The 23,321-nt window shown below is 44.3% G+C and overlaps 1 protein-coding gene across 1 annotated transcript in view; it reads right to left on the bottom strand.

Moving 5' to 3' along the window:
• Nucleotides 1–7,524: 7,524 nt before the first annotated feature.
• The window catches only part of SEC16A (SEC16 homolog A, endoplasmic reticulum export factor), a 62,253-nt gene continuing 46,456 nt past the window's right edge, over nt 7,525–23,321 (bottom strand). The window contains exons 20-31 of the mRNA XM_060251732.1: nt 21,314–21,487; nt 19,604–19,689; nt 19,161–19,208; nt 18,827–18,976; nt 17,902–17,976; nt 17,301–17,357; nt 14,290–14,401; nt 12,735–12,872; nt 11,907–12,001; nt 11,598–11,672; nt 9,319–9,381; nt 7,525–8,984 (exon numbers count right to left, since the gene is read on the bottom strand). Coding sequence (XP_060107715.1) covers nt 8,913–8,984; nt 9,319–9,381; nt 11,598–11,672; nt 11,907–12,001; nt 12,735–12,872; nt 14,290–14,401; nt 17,301–17,357; nt 17,902–17,976; nt 18,827–18,976; nt 19,161–19,208; nt 19,604–19,689; nt 21,314–21,487 — 1,145 coding nt within the window. The 3' untranslated portion in view covers nt 7,525–8,912. The remainder of the gene's footprint in view (nt 8,985–9,318; nt 9,382–11,597; nt 11,673–11,906; nt 12,002–12,734; nt 12,873–14,289; nt 14,402–17,300; nt 17,358–17,901; nt 17,977–18,826; nt 18,977–19,160; nt 19,209–19,603; nt 19,690–21,313; nt 21,488–23,321) is intronic.

The raw sequence follows: 23,321 nt of genomic DNA, 5'->3' as shown, positions 1-23,321 counted from the left end.
CGCGCGGGGCTCAAGAGGCAGGGACCCCCTCCCTTTCGGAGCTGCGGCTGCCCCAAATTCCGCCTCTCTGCCTTCTTCACAGTTTGCATTCCTTTTCTGTGTAATTTCATTTTTCTTCTTCCTTTTTCCAGTTTACTTTTAAAGTAGCTGTCGTATTTGTGTTACTTTGTTGTGCTCTCATTGTTTTTAAAGAAAATTTATGCTACCTCTGCAGAAACCTGCTTGAGGCAATTTATAGCTAAGATAATAAAAACAAAACTACTAGAACAGATCAGTGAAGGAAACAAATTGACCGATGCTATTAAAACAAACCAGGCAATAACAACATAAAGTACATTAAAAGCAGGCCAGAATGATCTAGATGAGGTGATTCTTGGATCAGAAGCAGACCATTAAAATATAAATTTTCCCGTTTGTTAATCCTGCTAAAAAAATTACAGATACAACTTTGCAGATCTGGCCCTCCATAACAAATGAGTTCAATGCCTGAAAAGGGGACTTAAGTACTTCTATAGGCACTTTAAGTACAATTTAAAGTACATATAGAGGATAGTGCAGAGATGTTTTCTACTGCCCCAGAAGACAGGTTGAAATTAAATCAGAAGTTTTCAACCAAACTTAGGAAGAACTTTCTGACAGAGTGGTTCCTCAGTGGAACAGGTTTCCTCAAGAGGTGGTGGGCTCTCGTTCTTTAGATGGCCATCTGACAGTAATACTGATTCTGTGAACTTACGCAGATCATGAAGAGAGCAGGAAGGGTTGTGGCCTTTCTTACATGCCCAGGGAATTGCTGTTCACTGCTTTGGGGTCAGGCAGCAATTTTTCTCCAGGCCAGTTTGGCCAGGAATCATGGTGAGTTTTGAGGTTTTTTGCCATCTTCCGGGCTTGAAGCAGGAGTCACTGGGTGTGTGTGTGGAAAGACCAAATGACCCTGGAGGAGATCCAGTTTCCCCTTCCTTCTTAATCCCAACTTCTGCCTCCAAACATCTCAATAAGATGGCATGGTCCACACATCAGATGCCTGAAACAAGGCTCCAGGGTTCTAGAGTCAAATGCATTACCCAGGAAGACTTGGGAGTTGTTCTGTAGCTGCAAAGGGCAAACTACAGATTGGGTGATGCTGTTCTGCGTAGTGAGGGGGTTGTGATCTGGTACCATTTCTACCATGTCTGTTAAGTACAACCAACAACATGATTAGTCTAATCAGATCTTCCACTAACTGTACTAATAGATGGGAAAAGGAGAAAACATTTCCATTCCTACCTGTCCACTCTAGTCAGCTCTGGAGGGCCTGCTTTGGGGGTGCCCTTGCTATCTAATGTTGAAATATTTTATGTTTGATTGGACTAAGAGCTTTCTACCTTCCGAAGGGGGAGGGGAGAAAATCGAATCAGAGTAGGAAAGGTTCTCTCCATGTCGCCGCCAGAGACCCTAAGACACCAAGGTTACAGAGATTTCATAGCGGGGCAGGCAGGGAGGGATGTGTTACATGTAAGTGCAACCCCATTTTCATCTTTCTGGCTTCTGGCCACTTGGGGAGGTTAGCAAGCTCACTGAATGAAGGAGGTGGGTGTGAATCTCTCAAAGACGACCCATTATCTTTGTAATGGCTGCTTAGTGTCACATAATAACCTTCATCCAGAACTGTCTTAGAACAGTGAGCTCTGAACAAGTGTCCCAACTGCAGGGACTGTCAAAACAGCACTCTTTTGGAGAGGCCATGATGCCTAAAGCAGCATTGAACAGCCAAGTGTGTGAGGCTCTCTACCAATCTATAAGGTTGCGTTGCGTGAGGACACTGACCATGTGGGACATGAGGACTGAGAGACAATCCCTGGCAGAGGATCATGAAGCTTCATGAATGGAGAAGGCATAAGTTAGAATCCTCAGTGTCTCCATACCACAGTTGGAATTGTTTCATACTAGAAAAACATATTCTAAACGTAGCACCAGGGAAATGTGAAAGGATCTATACCCTGGATTTGTAACATCATCAGAAATCCAAATAGGAAGGTTAGAGAATGCATGTCACACACAACCAGTGGCTGTAGTCTTATCAACAGAAGCAGTAGGGTTGAAGCCCTGTTACATTTCCATGTTAGGTTTGTATCAGAAATAATGAAAACAATTCTGGGCATCCTCTATAGGGTAAAAAGGTGTTAAAGTAAAGAAGGAAAGGATGGAAGCGTATTTGCAAAAGATTAAAATAGCACCCTTAACTGAATATATGAAAAATAATTTGAATGATCCAATTGAAAAAATAGGAATTGAAGCAGCAATTAATGCAATGAAAATTGAAAAAGCACCTGGGCCAGATGGATATACAGCAAAATTTTTTAAAATTTTTAAAGAAGAATTAGTACCGAAACTTCAAAAATTGATGAATATAATAAAAGAGAAAATACCAAATACATGGAAGGAAGCTGTAATTTCTTTGATTCCTAAGGAAGATAGAGATATCATGAATGTAAGAACTATAGACCAATTTCATTATTAAATAATGACTATAAGATATATACAAGAATTTTGGCAGAACAACTTAAACAATATTTGATAAATTTCATAAAGGAAGACCAAGCGGGATTTCTCCCTAAAAGGCAAATAAGAGACAATATTAGAACTGTTGTAAATATTGTAGATTATGAACAACATCCAGAGAAGGAAGTTGCATTATTCTTTCCAGATGCAGAGAAAGCTTTTGACAATTTGAACTGCGACTTTATGTTTGCAATAATGGAGAAAATAGAGTTGGGGGAAAACTTTATAAGAATGATAAAGGCAATATATACTGAACAACGTGCAAGGTTATGTATAAATGCAGATCTTACAGATGAAATGATAATCAGCAAAGGTATAAGACAAGGTTGTCCACTTTCACCTTTGTTGTTTATAATGATTCGTGAAATTTTATTGATGCAAATACAAGATGATAAAGAAATAGAAGGGTTGAGAGTTAAAGGATTTATTTACAAATATAGAGCATTTGCAGATGATATAATGTTTATAAATGAAAATCCTACACAAGTAACACCTTTGTTGTTAGCTAAAATACAAGAATATGGAGAACTGGTGGGATTTTATGTTGATAAAGAAAAATCAAAAATTTTATGTAAAAATATGCAAGTAAATAAACAAAAGGCGTTGCAGAGACTAACAGGATGAGAAGTTACCTCTAAAGTAAAATATTTGGGTGTGGAAATAACAATGAAGAATATTGACCTGTTCAGAAATAACTATGAAAAGCTATGGCGTAAAATGGATGAAGATATGATAAAATGGAATAAGCTTAACTTGTCATTGCTTGGAAGAATAGCTGCAATTAAGATGAATATTTTGCCGAGAATAATGTATTTATCAAAGATTTCAGGTTTTCACGGCTGGTAACATCATTAGGGTTTGTAGGATCTTTCGGGCTCAAGTGCCGTGTTCTACTGGAGAAAGTTTTCCTTCCAGACGTTTCGTTCTCAGCTGAGAACGAAACGAAACGTCTGGAAGGAAAACTTTCTCCAGTAGAACACGGCACTTGAGCCCGAAAGATCCTACAAACCCTAATGATGTATTTGTTTCAAATTATTCTAATTGTGAAAGATAGTAAACAATTTAACAAATAGCAAATGAAGATTTCGGAATCTGTATGGGCTGGGAAGATACCAAGGATTAAAATGAAAGTTTTAATAGATGCTAAAGAAAGAGGAGGATTCCAATTACCAGATTTAAGATTATATAATGAAGCAGTTTGTTTAGTGTGGATAAAAGATTGGGTGACGCTGTTGAATAAAAACTTTTAGGGTTGGAAGGTCATGGAAATAAATTCGGCTGGCATGCTTATATGTATTATGGGAAGAAAAAGATGGATAGTTTTTTCTCTCACCATTATATAAGAAATAATTTGTTGAATACCTGGATGAAATATAAGAAATATGGTGATGAAAGAAAACCATTATGGATAGTGCCAGCAGAAGTGATAAAAATAACAGCTGAGACAGGTGAGGAAAAATGGTTGTCATACAATAAACTATTAAAAATACAAAGTGGCAAAATAGAAATGAAAACTGCTGTGGAGTTGAATAACAAATACGATTGGTTTCAAATGCAACAAATAAAGAGTTTGGTGGAAAATGATATTAAAACTGAAGGAATAAGAAAAGAGCAAACAGAAATGGAAAAAGTTCTGCTTGGAGATAATGAAAAATTAATTTCAAAAACTTATGTTACTTTTAAAATGGTCTACAGAAGACGAAGTAGTGAAATCTCAAACGATTAAACGGGCAATAAATGTAAATAAAGAAATACAGATGGATACATGGGAATATTTATGGAAGAACTCTATGAAACTTTCAACATGTCAGAGTATTAAAGAGAACTGTTTTAAAATGATGTATAGATGGTATATGACTCCTAAAAATTGGCAAAGATGAATAACAAGATGCCAGACAAATGTAGGAAATGCAAAAAACATGAAGGTTCTTTCTACCATATGTGGACTTGTGAAAGAGTGAAAAAGTATTGGCAGATGATCCAACAAGAAATTTCTAGGATCTTGGGATATGAATTCAAGAAAGCTGCAGAGACTTTTCTGTTGGGATTACAAATGGAAAAATTTCCAAAAAAAGATAGAACTATAATTTGGTACTTGCTTTCAGCTACTAGGACAATATATGCGCAGTTATGGAAGCAAAAAAATTCGAGAAAAATGGGATTGGATTGTAAAAATGAGATGGACAAATTAACAAGAACTTTAAGAGACTACGATTTAGAAGATTTTAAAAGGATGTGGAAAAAATTTAGAAGTTACGTAGAAGACGAGTGGAAAGTAAAAGGACTTTGGACAATTTTTGATAATGATTAAACTTTAGAAGAAAGAAGAATATTAATTTTAGTTCTTAGTAATTAACGGTACCTTTTAATGTTAGTATTTTGAGTAAACAACATTGGCGGGGGTCAAGTAACGGGGGGCGGGGTGATTAGAAAGAAGCATATGGGATAGATGAAAAGAAATTATTAACGGAAATTGTTACCATATGTTATCAATAAAATTGTTTAAACGGGTAAATTGCTGCACGGAACTGAGTAATCTAATTAATGGGAGACAGGCAATCTCCATTTAGATGAGAGGTCAGGAAGATGAACTGTAGGGAATGTGGTGGATAAGCCAGCAGATCAGAGAAAGAAGGGGGCGTGGGGGGGGGGGGGTAGAGTAAATCACCATAGATAATATATGACATAATTTAAAGGAGTCTCAGCTACCAGACTTTTTCAGTAAGAGATGCCAAGGATAAAACCTAGTATCTTGCACACAGAAAACGAAACACTGTACTTACCTGAAGGTTTCTTCTCTTCAGCAAGGTTAAGTCATTCACACTGGTTAGGTCATGCCTCCTCTCCAATTTTTGTATGCCTCCCAGGACCTAGAGAGCGTGTCCTTAAAATAGCATAGCTCCTAATGAATTTTTGACCCCAAGACATGTCGGATCACTTAACTGACAACCAGAACAGCGAACTCACAAATGTGTTCATAATAATCTCCCTTTCAGTAGGAAAAAAACTTGGATGACTTTGTTCCGCTGAAGAAGAAACCTTCAGGTAAGTCCATTGTTTTGTTCTCCTTCAGCAGGGGAACTTCCACACTGACAAAGCTGGACAACTCTGGGAGGGATTAAGGTATTCAAACCACTAGACCAACACCTGCTGGAGAGCTCATCTTTTGAAGGCAGCTTCTATAGAAATTTGCTGATCAATTCTATAACTCTAAGATCCTTCTGATCCATTTTATCTTGAGTACCCAGCTTGCTGGGGGAAAGTGTAGATGACTGGGGAAAGAAATGACAAACCACACCGTCAAAAGTCTGCCATGAAAACGTTGTGAAAGCAACATCACCCCAGAGTCGGAAATGACTGGTGCTTGTGTAAGGGACTATTTTTATCTTTTTAACCTCTATAACACCAACAAAGGTCAAAAAAAGAAGACCAAGTTGCTGCTCCCTATTGGAACTCTCGTAGCAAAGGCTGCAGAAGCAGCCACTGTTCATGTGAAACATCCTGTGATTTCTGAGAGCTTCCTTGGACTCTGAGCTTCATACACTTTACAGGTGCAAAGTCTGATCCATAGTAACTATGCATAAATCCTTCCTTACTGAGAGCTTGTATGCCTTGAAGTTTACTTTTAGTTGAAATGTGAACCTACTAACCCTATGATTTCTGGTCTTACTAACACTTACAGGGGAATGCGAAGGAGGGGTGGTTAAAGTGTCAAAGGTCTTTGAAGTGTAAAACATCTAGCCGGTTCCCAGGCGCCTGCCAGGGACGAGCAAGGCCACAGCAGAGGAGGAGAGACAGGCTGTGCAAGTGAAGAGATAACAGATATGGGAACTGGTTACTTTTAGTGGCAGAGCCTCTGCCTTATGGTGAGAAGTGATTTAAAACCCCTATGCTTTGATGTATGCCTATAAATGCCTGAGCTCATACCTAACTCGCTATTAGTATCAATTAACCTGCGTAGAGAGTAACGTTGTTGTAATCAATAAATGGAAACTTAGTTTTGAACCAAGACAAGTCTCTTCATTCTTGGAACTTCAATGCCCCTCCGCTGACAGAGGGCTCTTAACTCTAAGATCCTTCTTGCTAAAATTATGGCAACAAGGCTCCCTTCCACAAAAGAAGTTTCAACTGTATGGAACTCAAGGACTCAAAGGTAGACTTGGTTAAAGCCTGTAATGCTTTGGATAAGCTCCATGATAGAAACCTAAGATTAATTGAGGTTACCAATTGCATGGTGCCTGTTAAGCACCTATTTTTGTATTTGTTTGCTGCCAAGTTGTCCCCTCCCGTTGCCCAGAACTGAAGGTATCATGGCCACACAAGCAAAGCCTGCAGATATGAGGGCCACTGAGTCTAGCCTCCTTTTTCACCACAACCTCACCAGGAAGGGGGGATAGGCCTTCATCCAAGCTGGCACACAGGCCTTTGAAGAGAGCCAAGCTCTATCTGTATGCCTTCAGGAAAAACTAATGACAAGAGCAGGCAGCTCTGCTGTGTCAACCGCTAGGCAGACAAGGCACACCAAATGGCCATTTATTGTGATGACAAAAAAGAAAAATTGTTGAGAAATAAAACCTCCTCAGCCTCAAAACACAGAGAACAGCAGTAGAGATCATCTCTCCGTGGTGGCAAAAAATAGAACTGAGGGAATACTACCTCTCCTTCCAGTCAGCTGATTATTTTGGCAGGAAAGCACCTGAGGGAGGAGGGGCGCTCCTACTCTCCTAAAGCTCGGGCATCATCTTGTCCATGGCGGGATTGCACAGAAGCTACAAAGATGATCATAATGGTACATTTACATCCATTACAGTAGCTCCATATTTAACTTAAAATGCAGAAAGAAACATGTACACTCATGATAAGCCTCATTACCCATTTTTGTTCACCTTGCTGTTCTTCACATTTCTTTGACTGCCCAGAATCCACCAGCCTGATGTACAATTTGCAACAGCAATAATCACAAGTCAAGTAAAACGTGAAAAGTGCTTCAGAGCGCAAAATATTTTATTTAAGAATTTACATTGTCAATCTAACATTTAGGAGAGACAGTGGCTCTTTGCTCCAAAGAAGTTTCTTGAAGGACATTTGGCTGTCTACACAGACAGAAAAGACATATCTGAAAAAAGAATGTTCTGTAGAAGGGAAAAGATGAATCTGAGAAGGACTTGGTGACAGGCCGCTGCAGGATTGTTACTAATTCCTCCTGATCACAATCCCTTCATAACATACTTAAGGATTTCTAGACCCAAATAAGGGATCAATTCACAAGACCCCCACATTAACATTCTATCCTTCAGTCTTATTGGTATCTGAGTGAAGTGGCTGCCAGGGTAATACTGACCAAATGCACAGCTATTTAGTCTCCCCTCCTGCTGGGCTGCTCACTTTTTTTATGCAGATATGAAGGTTTCAGGGGTTTCCTGAACAAAGCTGAGAGAACTTTCAGGTCAACCACTGGAGAGGCTTGCTGAATCTGAAGCCACTTAAATTTAGTAAAGGTGCACCTGTTAGTTAAGACCTCAGTCACTGTGATAATGGAAGAAATTTGAAACAGAAGGGCAGAAAACCAGACTCCCATGCTACAGTTTAAAAAAGAAAGCTTTTCAGCTGTTACCACTTCCTGCTTAGTTTTCTGGAGTTTTAACAGAGGGAGAAGGAGCCATATTGCACGTCAAGAGGACTCATCTGAGAGGACAGCAATGCCTTCTGCACAAAGAGCTGCTGTTTCAGACCAGACAGTTGACTTAACGAGGAGCCTAGACACAAACTATAGACATATGCAAGGAAAATCCATTTCCAGTTAACTCTTAGATTACAAATCACAGTTTTGTTGTTTCCATTCATTATATGTCTCTGTTTATTTGGATGAGCTATGCTTTCCTCCAAAGGAAAAAGTAGAAAAAGGATCGATGTGCAAGGAAAAAGATCTCAGCCAAATATCCTAATGCTTTGGGAAAATAATAAAACCCAGCTGGTGGTCTATAAGCATAAAAATTGTGTCCCAATCCCTGTAAGGCCACAAACCGCAATGTTAAAAGGAGATGCGTGTATTCCCTACACATAGGGAAGGACTTTTTAAAACTATGTAACGAACCATTGAAGAGCAGTCTCCAAATCCCAGTCATGGAAGCTGAAGGGAGGGGAACAACCCGGCGCCTTCCATTCTTGTAAGAAACTGAATGTAGTCCTTACATGCTTGTTGGTTTCTCCCTCTCTTATCTGGCTTCTGAACAACAGGTGTGTTTGGTAATTTATCTAAGCAGACAACTCATACAAACTGATCATCCTCCCACTATTGAGAATGGATTCTATGTGCCATGGGATCTTGAGTAATTCTTCAAATATCCACGCACAAAGCAGTAATTTGCTGTACGCTATTTTAAAACGGGGTATTTTCTCTGTCCAGTTCTGCTACCTAGTCTTGAGCTTCCTGGAACTGCAGCAGACTGAAAAGGCAAAACAGTACTGTTAAATTCAAACACCTTGGCTGGATCTAATTTTTACCAACGTAACGGGGGGTGGGGGGACTAAACACTTTCTGAATCTAGACACAAGCATCATACTCTGTGTTACTCTCCCCAAGTCAGCATAGAATGGCTTGTGCAAGAATATTCCTAATGCGCCCATGAGGCCTCTCCAACCTCAAACGGGGACATGGATTTTGGAGCAAATTCTGGTTTAGCTTTTCATATCCCTCCTGTGCCAGCCACAGCTCAGTGAAAGAATGACTGGTATCCTCAGAGTTATTGTGAGGATGAATACCACAAGGATCATTATTACCTGTGCAAACTGAGCAGGGTTGTACAACTGGACTGTTCCTGCTGGGAGTCCTTCCAAAGGTGGCTATAGGAGGGCAGAGAACTTTTCATTAGTGAGATCCAGAGTGATTAAGCAATGCTTATTCTGTGTAGTGATCAAAAGAAAAGAGTGCACAACAACATTTGTACCCAACTAGGTACAGAGCAGCAGACGGGTCACATGGATACAAAGACATAAAGAAAAATACTCATGTTCCCTGTATTTGGGAAGCTTTCGTGTGACCAACACCACAGGGTCTGTTGAAACGAAGGCCCATGCAAAAATCTGCAATAGAGCATGGGGTGGGGGGGGGAGTTGAAGACACCCTAGGCATGCTCACCAAGAGCAAGCTAGCTGGAGTACCACCAACTGGCTGTTAGTAAGCTCAGAGTAAGAACAAAGCAGGGCTATGCCTTTCAGTATTATCATAGCAGCTCCCAAAAGACAAATCTACTAAAATGAAGTGCTTGCTTTCTTTTGATGAAGCCTGGAGAAAGCTCAGTGCCCTCCCTCAACACTGCCCAGCTGAAACAAATCAATTCTCATTTGCTCTGAGGCACTAAGGGTGGCTTTAAATGCTTCAGCTGCCCTATGAAGGCAGCTGAAAGAAGAAGAAGAATTGCAGATTTATACCCCGCCCTTCTCTCTGAATCAAACAGAGCAGCTTACAATCTTCTATATTTTCTCCCCCCACAACAGACACCCTGTGCGGTGGATGGGGCTGGAGAGGGCTCTCACAGCAGCTGCCCTTTCAAGGACAACCTCTGCCACAGCTATGGCTGACCCACGGCCATTCCAGCAGCTGCAAGTGGAGGAGTGGGGAATCAAAGCCAGTTCTCCCAGATAAGAGTCTATGCACTTAACCACTACACCAAACTGGCTCTCAGAAAGAAAGAGCTTCCATGGGCAAACTTCTTTGAAGTGCAGGAACAGGTGGTCTGGCTCTCCTCGGGGTGGGGTGGGGGAACCCAGGACATGAAGCAGAGAGCAGAACCAGCATCAAATGCCGAAATGCAACGCAGACCAGCCCTTACAACTTCACTGCAGCAAGTAAGAGTGTATTTCCTCTGGGAAGATTTCTGGTTCCAATGATAAAATCCCATAAGCAGCAGTGTTAAATTAAATGCCTTGAGGATTTTAATCAAAACACTGCCTATGTTGTTAACCACCCTGAGCCTGCTTCGGTGGGGAGGGAGGGATATAAATAAAATATTATTATTATTATTACTATGTAGAATAAATACTATCAACCCCCTATTCTGGGGACTGGAATGAATTTTTCCCTCCGGCAGAGAAGCCAAGCTCCCAGCAGGAGGAACCCCCACTCTGTGGAGTGGAACTGGCCCTTTTTGCCTCTCCTCTCATTCTAGGAAGACTAAACAAAACTGCACGCACACACACACCCCATCCCTACTTCTTTGGGCAAGCAACTCCAAGGCCACCTTGCTCAATAAGTTCAGATTCTAAATGGTGTTTCTGAGGGAGTTACTAAACAAGATGAGGCAGCAGCTCCCAGAGTAAATGGCAGTTTCATCCATGCCATTATCAGAAGAAGCCATTCATGGTTTCATGGGAAAAGGTGCTTTAAGGCATTAAGTACTGAGAAAATGTAAAATAAAAATTGCAGTGGGTGAGGAAAAGAAGAACAGAACACAAAGGACAGCCAATGCAAATAGCCAGCCAAAAGTACCTGATCAAAATGCTGGCTTACTTCACGTGATAATGAACTCATTGAACTAGAGCGCGAAAGCTACAAAACAGCAAAAAAAAAAAGATACAAAAAAGGGAATCAAAAAGTCACCATGCAGGCCATTGCCTCAAGCTTTCACTTATCCTAGCTCTTTAAAAAAGGGGAAAAGGACATCTCCCAGTGCCAGCTGTTAAAATTACCCACATTATAAAATGCAGGTTAGCTTGCATCAAAATAGGACACTTGGCATCACAGAACACACACTGAGGATGTCACTGTAGAGCAAGCCTATGTAATTTTGGTGCTTGCATGCATAAAGGAAAAGAAAAGCACTTTCTCATTCAGAAGAAACAACAAGTTACTTGTTTGGAAGGGGCACATTCATAGATTGCAGAAGTTCTACTCAAGAAGAAGGTTTCCAGTTACAATTTGAACCAGTTCTGATTTTGAAGACAAAGTTACATTTTCCTTCCTATCCTTTTTCCAGACCACAAGGATTAAGCAGAGGTAATGGAAGGCTTGAGATATGGCACCAGCTGTCCCAAATACCCACTTAGCAAGTCAGACCTACCTCTCCAAACTGGGAGCCATCTGGATTGGATGAAGAGAGCTCAGAGCCAGGTGGCAGGACAGCAGAAGTTAAGTACTATGGAGAAAGAAATGATCACTCTATCGGTCATATAGGGAAATAAACCACAGGTCATAACCAAAGGTGCAGGCTTAAAAAGGTCTTTAGCTAAGGTGACAACAGAAATGCCTTTGCCATAGAGCAGTCCTGTCAGGGCACAAGTCCAGTATCTCTCATGTCTTCCCAGCACTGCCACCCAGCAAGCTCTTTCACCTCCAATCATGTGTGGAGCATTTGCCACCCCCAACTTACAGGATGTTCATGGCCCATTTCTGGCATGGTTTGGTTCCCTGATGCCATCTGCTCTTCCACCCCTTGGCTTTCCAAAGACTGCTGCTCCTCCAGAGCTGCATGAAGAGACCACATGTTTAGCAAACAAAACAAGCCTTGAATTCCTGAGGCCAAGGTGAGGAAATGGAAAACAAGCCTGAGGCCCTGACATGGATGGACCAGGGAAGCCTGATCTTGTCAGATCTTGGAAACTAAGCAGGGTCGACTATGGGTGGGAGACTCTTCTTGAAATCCCCAGTTGCAGCCACCTCCCTGAATATCCTACAGGCCTCCAGCTGGGATCAGTCACCAGAGGTCCAATGACTTCTAAGTGTGCATGCACACACACACAAAAAAATACCAGAAAAGAAAAGAAGGAAAAAGAAAACAAGCCTGAAGATCAAGCAATGTGTGTGAACCAAACAGGTATTTGGGCTTAGATCCCAGCACAAAGAGAATCCTCCCTGCCATTAGAAGAGTCTGTTATTTTGCAGACAAGCACAGTGTTTTAACATTGCTGTTTAAAGTGTCAAAATTAGAGATCATCCACCTTTTAACAAACTCTCTAAATAAAAATGAATTCTGATAGCAAACCAGCCCGTCCAAAAATCACACCAAACAACCCTTCACTAAACATCTTGTAGGTACCCCAGAAAGCACAGACAATGTGATTCAAGCATTTTTAGAAGGGAAACAGTTGGCTGGGGATGAAAGAACAGCATGCAAGATACGTCAGGGAAAGCCTATGAAGAGGGGGCAATATGGAGGCCAGCCTCTTGAACCTGACCTCTTTCCTTGGGCACTACTCACCAGAGTGTGGTACAAACACATTTGCTGGAATAGGCATTGGGGCCAATGGAGCAAAAAGGTCAGATGGAGCAGGGACAGCACTGGATGGCTTGGCTCCACTTGGGTTTAAGATGTCAACATAGCGTCCTCTGTTTCCTGCTGTAAAACAAACAAATAAGTTATGGCCAAGGCCTCATTCAGACAGCAACAGGCTCAGGTGGGGGGGGGGCAGGAGGGAGCAGCTAAGAAGCAGTAAGTCCTGAGCAGTGGAGCCCTACAGCAAGAGCTGGCCTGCCTGCCGCTCCACAGTGCCCAGGGAGCACATGACAGGTGTGGGTGGCACGCACAGTGGATACACTAGCGGAACAAGCAGTGCGATGAGCCCTCTCCTGCCTAATTGGGTCCAGTTTGTACAAAATTTGGCCCTGGGGAGGTGAAAATGATGCTAACACCTCTTCCAAATACATTTCCTACCAAACAGTATTCTAATGTCAACAGAAAGGGTTGGAATTCTGTGCCTAGGACCAAGAGTCATAAGCATTGTCACAAGTTCCAGCTGTATTGGAGGTTCCTCACAACCAACTTATGGTGACCCCGGAGAGTCTTCAAGGCAAGAGATGGTTTGCACACTGCCTGCCTCTGTATCACAACCCTGGACTTCCATGGTGGTCTCCCATCCAAATCCTGACTGGGGCTGACCCTGCTTAGCTTCCAAGATCTGATGAGACTGGGCTAGACTGGGCTGTCCAGGTAAGGGCACAGGAAGTTCTAGCTATGAAAATTAAACTGGATAAGGACTCTTCCAAGGCTATCGATGTAGGTCCTCTGACCAAAGCCCACCTCTCTTCCTCTAACACAATTACATGGCAGCCAGGGGGGGTAGTGGAGAAATTTATAACATGGAGACATCACCCCCAATCCCCCCCTCAAACTGGAGAGCTCTGAAAGAAGTCCTAGTCTATATTTCCTCTATGTGAAATGCAAACCACCCTGCTGCTCAAAATAAATGGTAAGATTTTTTATGTAACAATCTAAAACATTAAACAATGAATATTCCTTTGTATACTGTGGACATATTTTCCAAGATGATAATTGTTTAAACATATTTTCAGATGTTAATTGTTTAAATAGGACTAGTTTTGTCCCACAAATGGACAAAATTATCTGCAAGACTTTTTCTGTCAGAACAGCAATTTTTATTTTCTTTACTACAAAAATTGCATTTTAACTTTTCATCCTTCCAAATCTTCCCACTCCACCTCTCTCAAACAGCCAAATCTGAGACCTGTGTTCTGAGGTGGCAGAGTTCAGCAGTTTGCTGTTCTTCCTTTGCTGTACTGAATACATTCACAATTTGAGTTGTGGACAGGTAAGCCACTGTATATTGTTAAAGTAGTAAAATGCTTAGGGTTTGGTAAGTGTTGCGCATATTTCACGTTGCTGTCTGAACATATAAAGTATGAACAAATACGATTGCTAGAGAGCAACCTGAACCAGAAAACTAGAACATCAAATTCACTTTAGCTCTACCGTTTAGAATAAAACAAATCTGAAGTGGGGGAGGGGGGTGGGGTACCTGCTCTCCTGGAGAACATGTTGACAGGGCCACTGGGAGGACCTCCTTGTCCAGAGGAACCCACCTGAGGAGTTTTAGGGAAGCTTGTGGGAGGCGGAGGCAGTGGCTTGCTCTGCAAAAAAAGATTAGCCTCTGAAGGAACATCTTTGTGACTGTGTCTTTGCTAACACACCCGACCCAATGCAAGTTGGGCCTCTGGTTATACTAGGCATAAATCAGAAAGGGGCTACCATGGATTTGCTCCTGTGTTAGAAGACAAACAGGCTCCCTTGCCTTTCTACCCATGAAATTATACTGAACTGAAACCAACTCAATTGGGGCAGAAGTGGATCTCTCAAAGGCAGAGTTCCTACTCACGCTTCCTTTAGCTGTTCATTGAAGAAGGCTTTTAACAGACGTTCAGCCCCAGCGCTTGGGATTCTGCTGCCCCAAGCAGAACCCTGTGGGCACCCCTCCTCCCAGGACAGTATTCACATGCACAAAGCGCATGCAGCCCGATGACATTACCGGAAGTGATGCCATCGGGATGGTGTGCTTTGCGTGAGAGTTCTTTCTTGGCTCTGAGCTGAGAAATAACACTCGGCTTGCTCTGTACCCAGCCCTCTCCTGCTTCAGAGGAAGCTGGGAAGAGGCCGCGTCCCTTTCTTACGAAGGTTTCCTCTGAAGCGGGAGAGGGCCGAGCCGTGCATGCTTTCTTTGAGCGAAAAAAGAACGCACTGCTCGGCCCACTCCTTGCCCAGCCCTCTCCCTCTGAAGCGGAAGAGAGACAGGAAAGGGGTAGGCCGAGCCGTGCATTCTTTCTTCAAGCAGAATGCATGGCTCAGCCCACCCCCTGCCCGGTCCTCTCCCATTTCAGAGGGAGCTGGGAAGAGGCTGCATCCTTCCTTCTTCACAAGAAAGAAGAACGTGGCCTCTTCCCAGCTCCCTCTGAAGCGGGAAAGGGCCAGGCAAGGGACAGACTAAGCTGCACGTCGAATGCGAGGCTCAGCTCACTCCTTCCCAGACCTCTCCCACTTCAGAGGGAGCTAGGTAGGCACTGGGTCGTCCTTTCTTTGCTGCAATTGCTTTGAGCAAAGAAAGGATGACTTGGAGTATAAGGGTTGGTGTGAGTGGGGATGGGGCACCCGCCCCTGTGGTGAGGTGGCGCCCTGGGCGGCCACCTACCTCACCTACTCCCATGCAGACATTAGCCGAAGAGGACTTCCTGAACTTGGGAATATGGGATTGCATTGGCACAGAATGCTCCACAGAAGGAAGACAGAAGCAGAGAACAGCGCAGGAAGGTAAAGGATTGATGCTTGGTGGTTAAAGGGCACTGCTGGCTTTCTCAGCAACAGGCAGAGGCTTCAATATGTTAAAGCAGGGGTCCCCAACCCCCAGTCCGTGGTCTGTTAGCAACCGGGCTGCGGAGCAAGGCAGAGGCACCGCACCACCCCTTTTGCCTGCCCAGGACCTGGGTGGATGAAAGAGGCAGCCTGGCCTCACTCCGAAGCTGCCCCCCCCCCCTTGCAGGGGAGGCAGCCTCGGAGCGAGGCAGAGCAACCTATCCACCCCTTCCAAAGCACCTGCTCTTTCATCCACCCAGATCCCTGGTGGGCAGAAGGGGCAGCTTGGCAGCAACCTTCATCTACCCCTCATTTAAACACTCCCCGGGGGGGGCCGGGGGGGCATGGGGGGGCAGCCTGGGGAAGCAAAAAACCCCAGCACCTCCCCCCCCCACACACACACACACTGGTCTGTGGAAAAATTGCCTTTCATGAAACCGGTCCCTGGTGCCAAAAAGGTTGGGAACCACTGTGTTAAAAGTTTCGAATGGAGGGCTAACTGTAAGCACTTCACTGGCTGCTCATCAGTTATTGAGCTCAATTTAAGGTATTAAGTACTTTTGTTGCCTCGTATCTGTGACACTACCTCTCCCCTCACACTCCATCATGGCAGCTTTGCTCATCACAGCAGGGTCTTCTGCAGGTGACAAGTTGGTAAAATATGGTTTGGATCCTGTTATCGTTAGGTGGATTTGTAACTGGTTGACAGATTGCACCCGAAGAGTGCTTGTGAATGGTTCCTCATCTTCTTGGAGATGAGTGCCTCAAAGATCTGTCCTGGGACCTGTTTTGTTCAACATCTTTATCAATGATTTGGATGAAGGAATAGAGGGAATGCTTATTAAATTTGCCAATGATACTAAGTTGGGAGGGGTTGCAAATACAGTAGAAGACAGAAACAGGATACAGGATGACCTTGACAGGCTGGAAAACTGGGCTAAAACCAATAAAATGAATTTTAACAGGGATAAATGTAAAGTTCTGCATTTAGGTAGAAAAAAATCCAATGCATGGTTATAGGATGGGGAAGACTTGTCGAAAAGGATCTAGGGGTCTTAGTGGACCATACGCTGAACTTGAGTCAACAGTGTGATGTGGTGGCTAAAAAGGCAAATGCCGTTTTGGACTTGATTGGTTCTACAACCCTAATTTCTATTGCATTGTTCACTCAATGTGCCATCCTGTCAATTGTATCGCCTCACTATATTGTAATTAGGGATGAGCATGAACTTCATTTTTGTTCACAAACCGGTTCACCAACCAAACCAGTTTGTATGGGTATGTGAGACATTCATGTTCACACTCCTGCTTTCTGCTCCCTACAAAAACCAGAAAGCAGAAATGGCTTGGTTCCTGCTTTCTGCTCCCTGCAAGAAAGGCTTTTGTCAGTGAACAAAAAACGGGGTGAAATGGTTGGGAGGAACTTCACCTATTTTCTGCTCTCCGTGAACTGAATCAAAATTTGTGGAAGTCTGTTAGTGTGCGAACATCACTTTGGGAACTGTGAACTATCCAAAATACATTATGAACTTCAGTTTGTCAGCTGGCTCATGCCCATCCCTAGTTGAAATCCACCTTGAGTCCAAGTGGAAAAAGCAAACTATAAATGACATAAATTAAGAAGTGAAAGTGTACTGCTCAACAGCTTGACTGGCGTCAATCCAAGCCTGAGTCTGGCAGCTTTACCTCTTCTTCTGGTTCATCCAAGTTGACCCACCGCTGTTTCTTTTCATCCCAAACAATCTACATTAAAAAAAAATCTGTTTTTACAAGGAGAACCAAGAAGGCAGTGCAAGTACTTGACTGCTTGGAAAAGGCTCTGGACTCAGCACCTAGTTCAGCAGTGCTCACTCCATCACTTGTGGAGAGCCCCATTCACAATTACCATCATGCAGAAGAGCAACAATTACCTCCATCCCCTGAATGAGGCACGTACCTCAGGGATGCTTTCTGTTTTACCCATTCCTCTTTTGGCAGCTGCTCCAAGGTGAGAACCACCTCCCCATCACAAGCCCCATCACAAATCTGGGGCAAATGCCACACTGAAGGGAAGTAGTCAGAAGAGCCAAAGGTGTCATGTCAAAGAGTCACAGGCAACTCCCAAGCCTCACCGATCTAACTGAACATTTTGCTTCTTTAAAACCCCACATGCTAATTGCTAAGTACATGCACATCACCCTGACTATGAGCTAAAAAACCAAACACATACTTCTTCCCCCCCCCTCTGTTGCGAACCTCGTTGCACACCAGAGTCAGGTGTCCTTGGATGATGGTTCAGACCACTTACCGATTTGTTCTTATCATCAGGAAGGTGAGCTTCATTCTTGCCTTTCCTCATAAGCCAGTCAAGCCATGTTCCTCTCTAAACTCAAAGACACCATTTGAATTACTCAAATTTATTCTGGACTGGTAGCTGCTATGTATATAAGAAGCAGGTGCAAGGCTTACAATCTAAGGCTACGAAAAGCTGCAGGGGATTTAAGATAGCGTCTCACAGAAGCAAGGCACTCTGAAGCAGAGCCTTGTCAGTGATCAAGGAAACAAATGAGCCCATCAGTTTGCTGTTAAGGCCCCCAGAACGGGACATAAGTAACCTCAAGAGGATCAGCAGACCTTGGGTACCAAGCAGGTCAAAGTCATAGCAGAATGGAGAAGTAGATTTCTGTTATGTTGCTGATAGAGAGGGAAAACCTGACAGGAAGTTTGCATTGGCATCCATTGGGAGGGGAAAATGACATATTCATACTTCGCTCATGCACAAGAATAGTGTTTCAAGGAAGCACAGTAAAGAGGGCAATAGTGCCAGACACTGGAATACACCCAAACCAGAGAACATTCTAACTTGGAAACCAACAAACAATTCAAATTGTTTCAAATGGGTGTCAAAAGCTGCCTTGAAAGCCTTTTGGATAAGCATGGTCTAGAAGTGAACTGTGTAAGGCAGATGGCTAGAAACAGTGAGGAGCAGCTAGTTGTCAAGCGTGTTGTGGGCTGCTTGAACACTGCAGAGAGATGCTATACAGAGACGCAGTGTGGGGCGGCCCTAAGAGAGGCACCTCATCACAATACCTGCATACTCTGCAGGCTTTACTGCAAAACTTGCACTGTCTAGGTAAGCAAACTGGGGAGGAAGTGGAGGCACAGGCTGGTCCTCCAAGGTCACTGGCTAAGCTCAGAAATCAGAAACTGCAGCAGAAGCAAGCTTGAGCTACCTTCTGGGGTGCTGGCTCTTTTCTGGTTTCTTTCTCTTCAGGGATCGGTGGACGGGTTAGAGTGGGCTGCTGTGCCAAGGAATTCGGTCTCTCTTGTCCTATTGAATGCACAGAGGATTCCGAGGTAGTCCGAGATCGGCGCCCAAAGCCCTGTGATTGCAAGCAACTGAGTCATGCTTGGCTTTGAAAGATGACACTTCTAAGCAATGCCAACAGCTCAAGAGTGGGGGGGGGGGGGAGAGACAGGACAAAATAATAAATGGGAGATACAAAGTCATTCCAAGAGGAAAATGCAGAAATGATTTAGCAGGAGTAAATCTTTTTTGAGACATACCATGTGGGCTGAAGACTGGGAGGCAGATCTGGATTGTCGGCCCGAGCCCTGGTTGGATACAAAGCCCACAAATGAACAAGCAGCTCAGCCAGCTTCCTAACAGAGGAGCAGGGTTAGGCCTGGGCCTTCAGCCACAAGTTGGGTTCATTAAGCAGCAAGACAAAGATTGCACAAGTCCTGCAAGTTGCCAAGGGGCGATAAAGCCCTGACACATCCTGCCCATACGATATCATGGCAAGGCAAAAGGGGCCTTGTCAAACCACCTGCCTTCTGTGACTTGCAAGATGCTCACCCAGTGCTACACCTGCCCAGCCAGACCATACCTCCCTCCACAGAGGCATGCAAAACAGCACCCTACCCAGGCCCTGCTAAATCAGGGAAGGGTGGGAAGCTTTCACATGAGCCTTGGGCAATGTGCCTAGAAAAGGGCAATAAGTGGATACCATGCTTTCCATTTTTCCATAGAAGTCATCATCCCTGGGGTCTGGTCCAGCCTTCCAGACAGGCTCATGAGTGGTTCCCTGTAAGGCTAAGAGGTACAATAGGATAAGTCAGTGATGCTGTTCCTCAGGGAGTGGAACTCTGCCCCCGGAATAAGCACAACATTCTCTTCTTTTATTTATATGACTGGTAAGGCCCATTGTACCAAAGAGTTTGTAAAGCCCTCACTGAAGGAAGTAAAAGCAACAGAGCAAAGGGAACTGACATTTCTTAAGCCTAGAAATAAAACAGAGATAACTATTTCCCAATCTCTTCCCATCCATTCGACTTCTTTGGCCTCTGCTGCATCCACAGCCAAATCATTCATCAGGATAGGTACAGACTTCATCATTCTCTCATCCACCTCCCCATTCCAAATCCACAGCACAAGGGGCAGAAACAGCACTGCTGGGACACTGAATGAGTGCAGGGGACAGCCACAGCTAGAGAAGCAGCCAGACCTCTAGCACAGCTACATGAGCTGGTCTTTTGGAAAGTTCTGTCCCTGAGAAGAGATGGGAGTGAAAGGGGGGAGGGAAGCTATGGGCGGCAGCACAGCCAAGCATGTGGCCAACAAGCAGAGCACAGTTCTTGGCTCAGCTGCAAGACCAATTGAACTGGGGACACAGTGGGGTAACTTCTAAAAACAGTCAAGCCATAAGACTTCTGGAGGGAGGAAGGCCTCCAGCAAGGATCAAGGCCACCAGGGCTGGTGCGTGGGAGTCGGCAAGGTAGGCAGCAGCCTGGGGCGCCCCCTCCCTGTCCCTGCTCACACCAAGGGAGCTTGCTCCTCGCTGGTTCTGCGCCCAGCCCTCTCCCCCCCACTTCAGAGGGAGAACACTCAGCCCGCCCCTCACCCAGCCCTTTGCCTCTTCAGAAAGAGCTGGCTGGGCAGCGAACTGGAACACAGGAAGAAGCACACAGCCACTGCCCAGCCAGCTCCCTCTGAAGAGCAGAGGGCTGCGTACGGGATGGGCTGAGCGTTCTCCCTCTGAAGGGGGGGAGAGGGCTGGGAGAGGAGAGTTTTGAATTGGGATGAAGGAAGAAGCACATGACCACTGCCCAGCCAGCTCCCTCTGAAGAGGCAGAGGGCTGGGGGCGAGGGCTGGGCTGGGCCTGCCCCCGCCCCCCTTGTCCAGCCCTCTCCCTCATTTCAGAAGGAGATAGCTGGGTTGTGGCCGCCCGCGTGCTTCATCCTGCATTCCAAATCAGAACGCTCTTTACCCAGCCCTCCCCACCCCTTTCAGAAGGACCCCTTTTAAGTGACCTTATCGTGCCACGCATGGTTAGAGTCCTGGGGTGGCAGAATCCCTAGCTCCAGGCCTGAAGGCCACACTAATCTAGATGCAACTGGAGCTTCATACTTTATGGCCCTTAACATGCCAGTCAGTTGGTGGAACATACAGGTGTACAGTCAAATATGGCTTTTATTTAGAGAGAGCATTCCCCCACCCCAGCTGGTGCAGCTGACCAGACCTGCCCAAGCCAAAGTAGTTACACTACAATCACCTTGATTCCTGCAATGGACAGAAGTCTCAAATGCAACGTTCCCGGAAGATTCTCAGGAAACCCCCTAAGTGAGAAGCAGCCACCCACTAAATCCCATGCTGGATTGCTAGATGACACAAATGATCCCAGTAAGATAGAAGCCCCTAACCCCACCCCAGACAAACCTGCTTCCTGGTTGATCTGTGCTGGTGACACACCGTGGCCGAGCGCAGCCTGCTCAGCTCCACATACATTTGAAAACGAAGGCCCTAGTCCCACGGAGGATGGAGCAGCACCAAGAGCCTCTGGCTGGGAAAGGGGCACCAGGGCAGCTGGGCCTTCAAGCACGTTTGGAGGTGCTAAAGAAAATTTAAAAATAGATATATATGATCTGGAAATGCATATAATGCCTCTCCAAGCAGCCCACAAAGTAGTACAATAAAGTGTCATTTTAAAAGTATGAGTAGATCAAAATCTGAGTACAGTAGCTCCTTAAAGTCATAAAATCATAGCGGTGGAGGGGATCTCCAGGGTCATCTAGTCCACCCTCCTGCACAATGCAGGAGACTCACAAATGCCTTCGCCTAAATTCACAGGATCTTCACTGTTGGCAGATGGCCATCTAGCTTCTGTTTAAAAACCTCCAAGGAAGGAGAGCCCACCACCTCTCAAGGAAGCCTGTTCCATTGAGGAATCTCTCTAACGGTCAGGAAGTTCTTCCTAATGTTGAGCCGGAAACTCTTTTGATTTAATTTCAACCCATTGGTTCTGGTCCTACCTTCTGGGGCCACAGAAAACAATTCCACACCCTCCTCTAGATGACAGCCGTTCAAGGACTTGAAAATGGTGATCATATCACCTCTCAGCTGCTTCCTCTCCAGGCTAAGCATCCCCAGCTCCTTCAACCTTTCCTCATGGTCTCCAGACCCCTCACCATCTTCATTGCCCTCCTCTGGACCCGTTCCAGCTTGTCTATATCCTTCTTAAAATGTGGTGCCCAAAACTGAACACAATACTCCAGGTGAGGTCTTACCAGAGCAGAGTAAAGCAATACCATCACTTCACATGATCTGGACACTACTTCTGTTGATACAGTCCAAAATTGCATTTGCCTTTTTAGCCACCGCATCACACTGTTGACTCATGTTCAGCGTATGGTCCACTAAGACCCCTAGATCCTTTCTGCACATACTACTGCTAAGACAAATCTCCCCCATCCTATAACCATGCATTGGATTTTTTCCTACCTATATGCAGAACTTTACATGTATCCCTGTTAAAATTTAATTTATTGGTTTTAGTCCAGTTTTCCAGCCTGTCAAGATCATCCTGTATCCTATTTCTGTCTTCTAATGTATTTGCAACCCCTCCCAATTTAGTATCATTGGCAAATTTAATAAGCATTCCCTCTATTCCTTCATCCAAGTCATTTATAAAGATGTTGAACAAAACAAGTCCCAGGGCAGATCCCTGAGGCACTCCACTTGTCACTCCTCTCCAAGAGGATGAGGAACCATTTACAAGCACTTTTTGGGTGCGATCTGTCAACCAGTTACAGATCCACCTAACGGTAACAGGATCCAAACCACATTTTACCAACTTGTCAACAAGGACAGTACTGAAATCAAGATAAACTATTTCTATAGCATTCCCCTGATCCAGCAAAATAGTCACTTTCTCAACAAGAGAGATCAGGTTAGTCTGACATGACTTGTTCTTGAGAAACCCATGCTGGCTCTTAGTAATCGCAGCCATCCTTTCTAAATGTTCCAGGACGGACTGTTTGATTTGTTCTAAAACTTTTCCAGGTATAGACGTCAAGCTGACAGGTCGGTAGTTATCTGGATCCTCCTTTTCCCCCTTCTTGAAGATAGGGACAACATTCACCCACCTCCAATCTTCCGGCACCTCAACTGTTCTCCAAGAATTCTCAAAAATAATAGCCAGAGGCTCAGAAATTACATCCACAAGCTCATTTAAAGAAACTAGGTGTTTATGTACTACCTCTATGCTAATCCTAGGTTGGAACTCCATATCCTCATTAAATGTTCTGGTTTTGCCATGTTGAGGACTGTTTCCTGTAGAAGAGAAGACTGAGGAAAAGTAGGAATTGAGCAGTTCCGCCCTCTCTTCATTACCTGTTACAATTTCATTTTCCTGCCCTTGCAATGGGCCTACCATGTCCTTGTTCTT

Source organism: Heteronotia binoei, chromosome 12 (assembly GCF_032191835.1).
Source record: "Heteronotia binoei isolate CCM8104 ecotype False Entrance Well chromosome 12, APGP_CSIRO_Hbin_v1, whole genome shotgun sequence".
In the NCBI taxonomy this organism is placed as follows: Eukaryota; Metazoa; Chordata; class Lepidosauria; order Squamata; family Gekkonidae; genus Heteronotia; species Heteronotia binoei.
The sequence above is the reverse complement of the archived record's forward strand: the minus strand, read 5'-3'. Positions and strand labels throughout refer to the sequence as shown.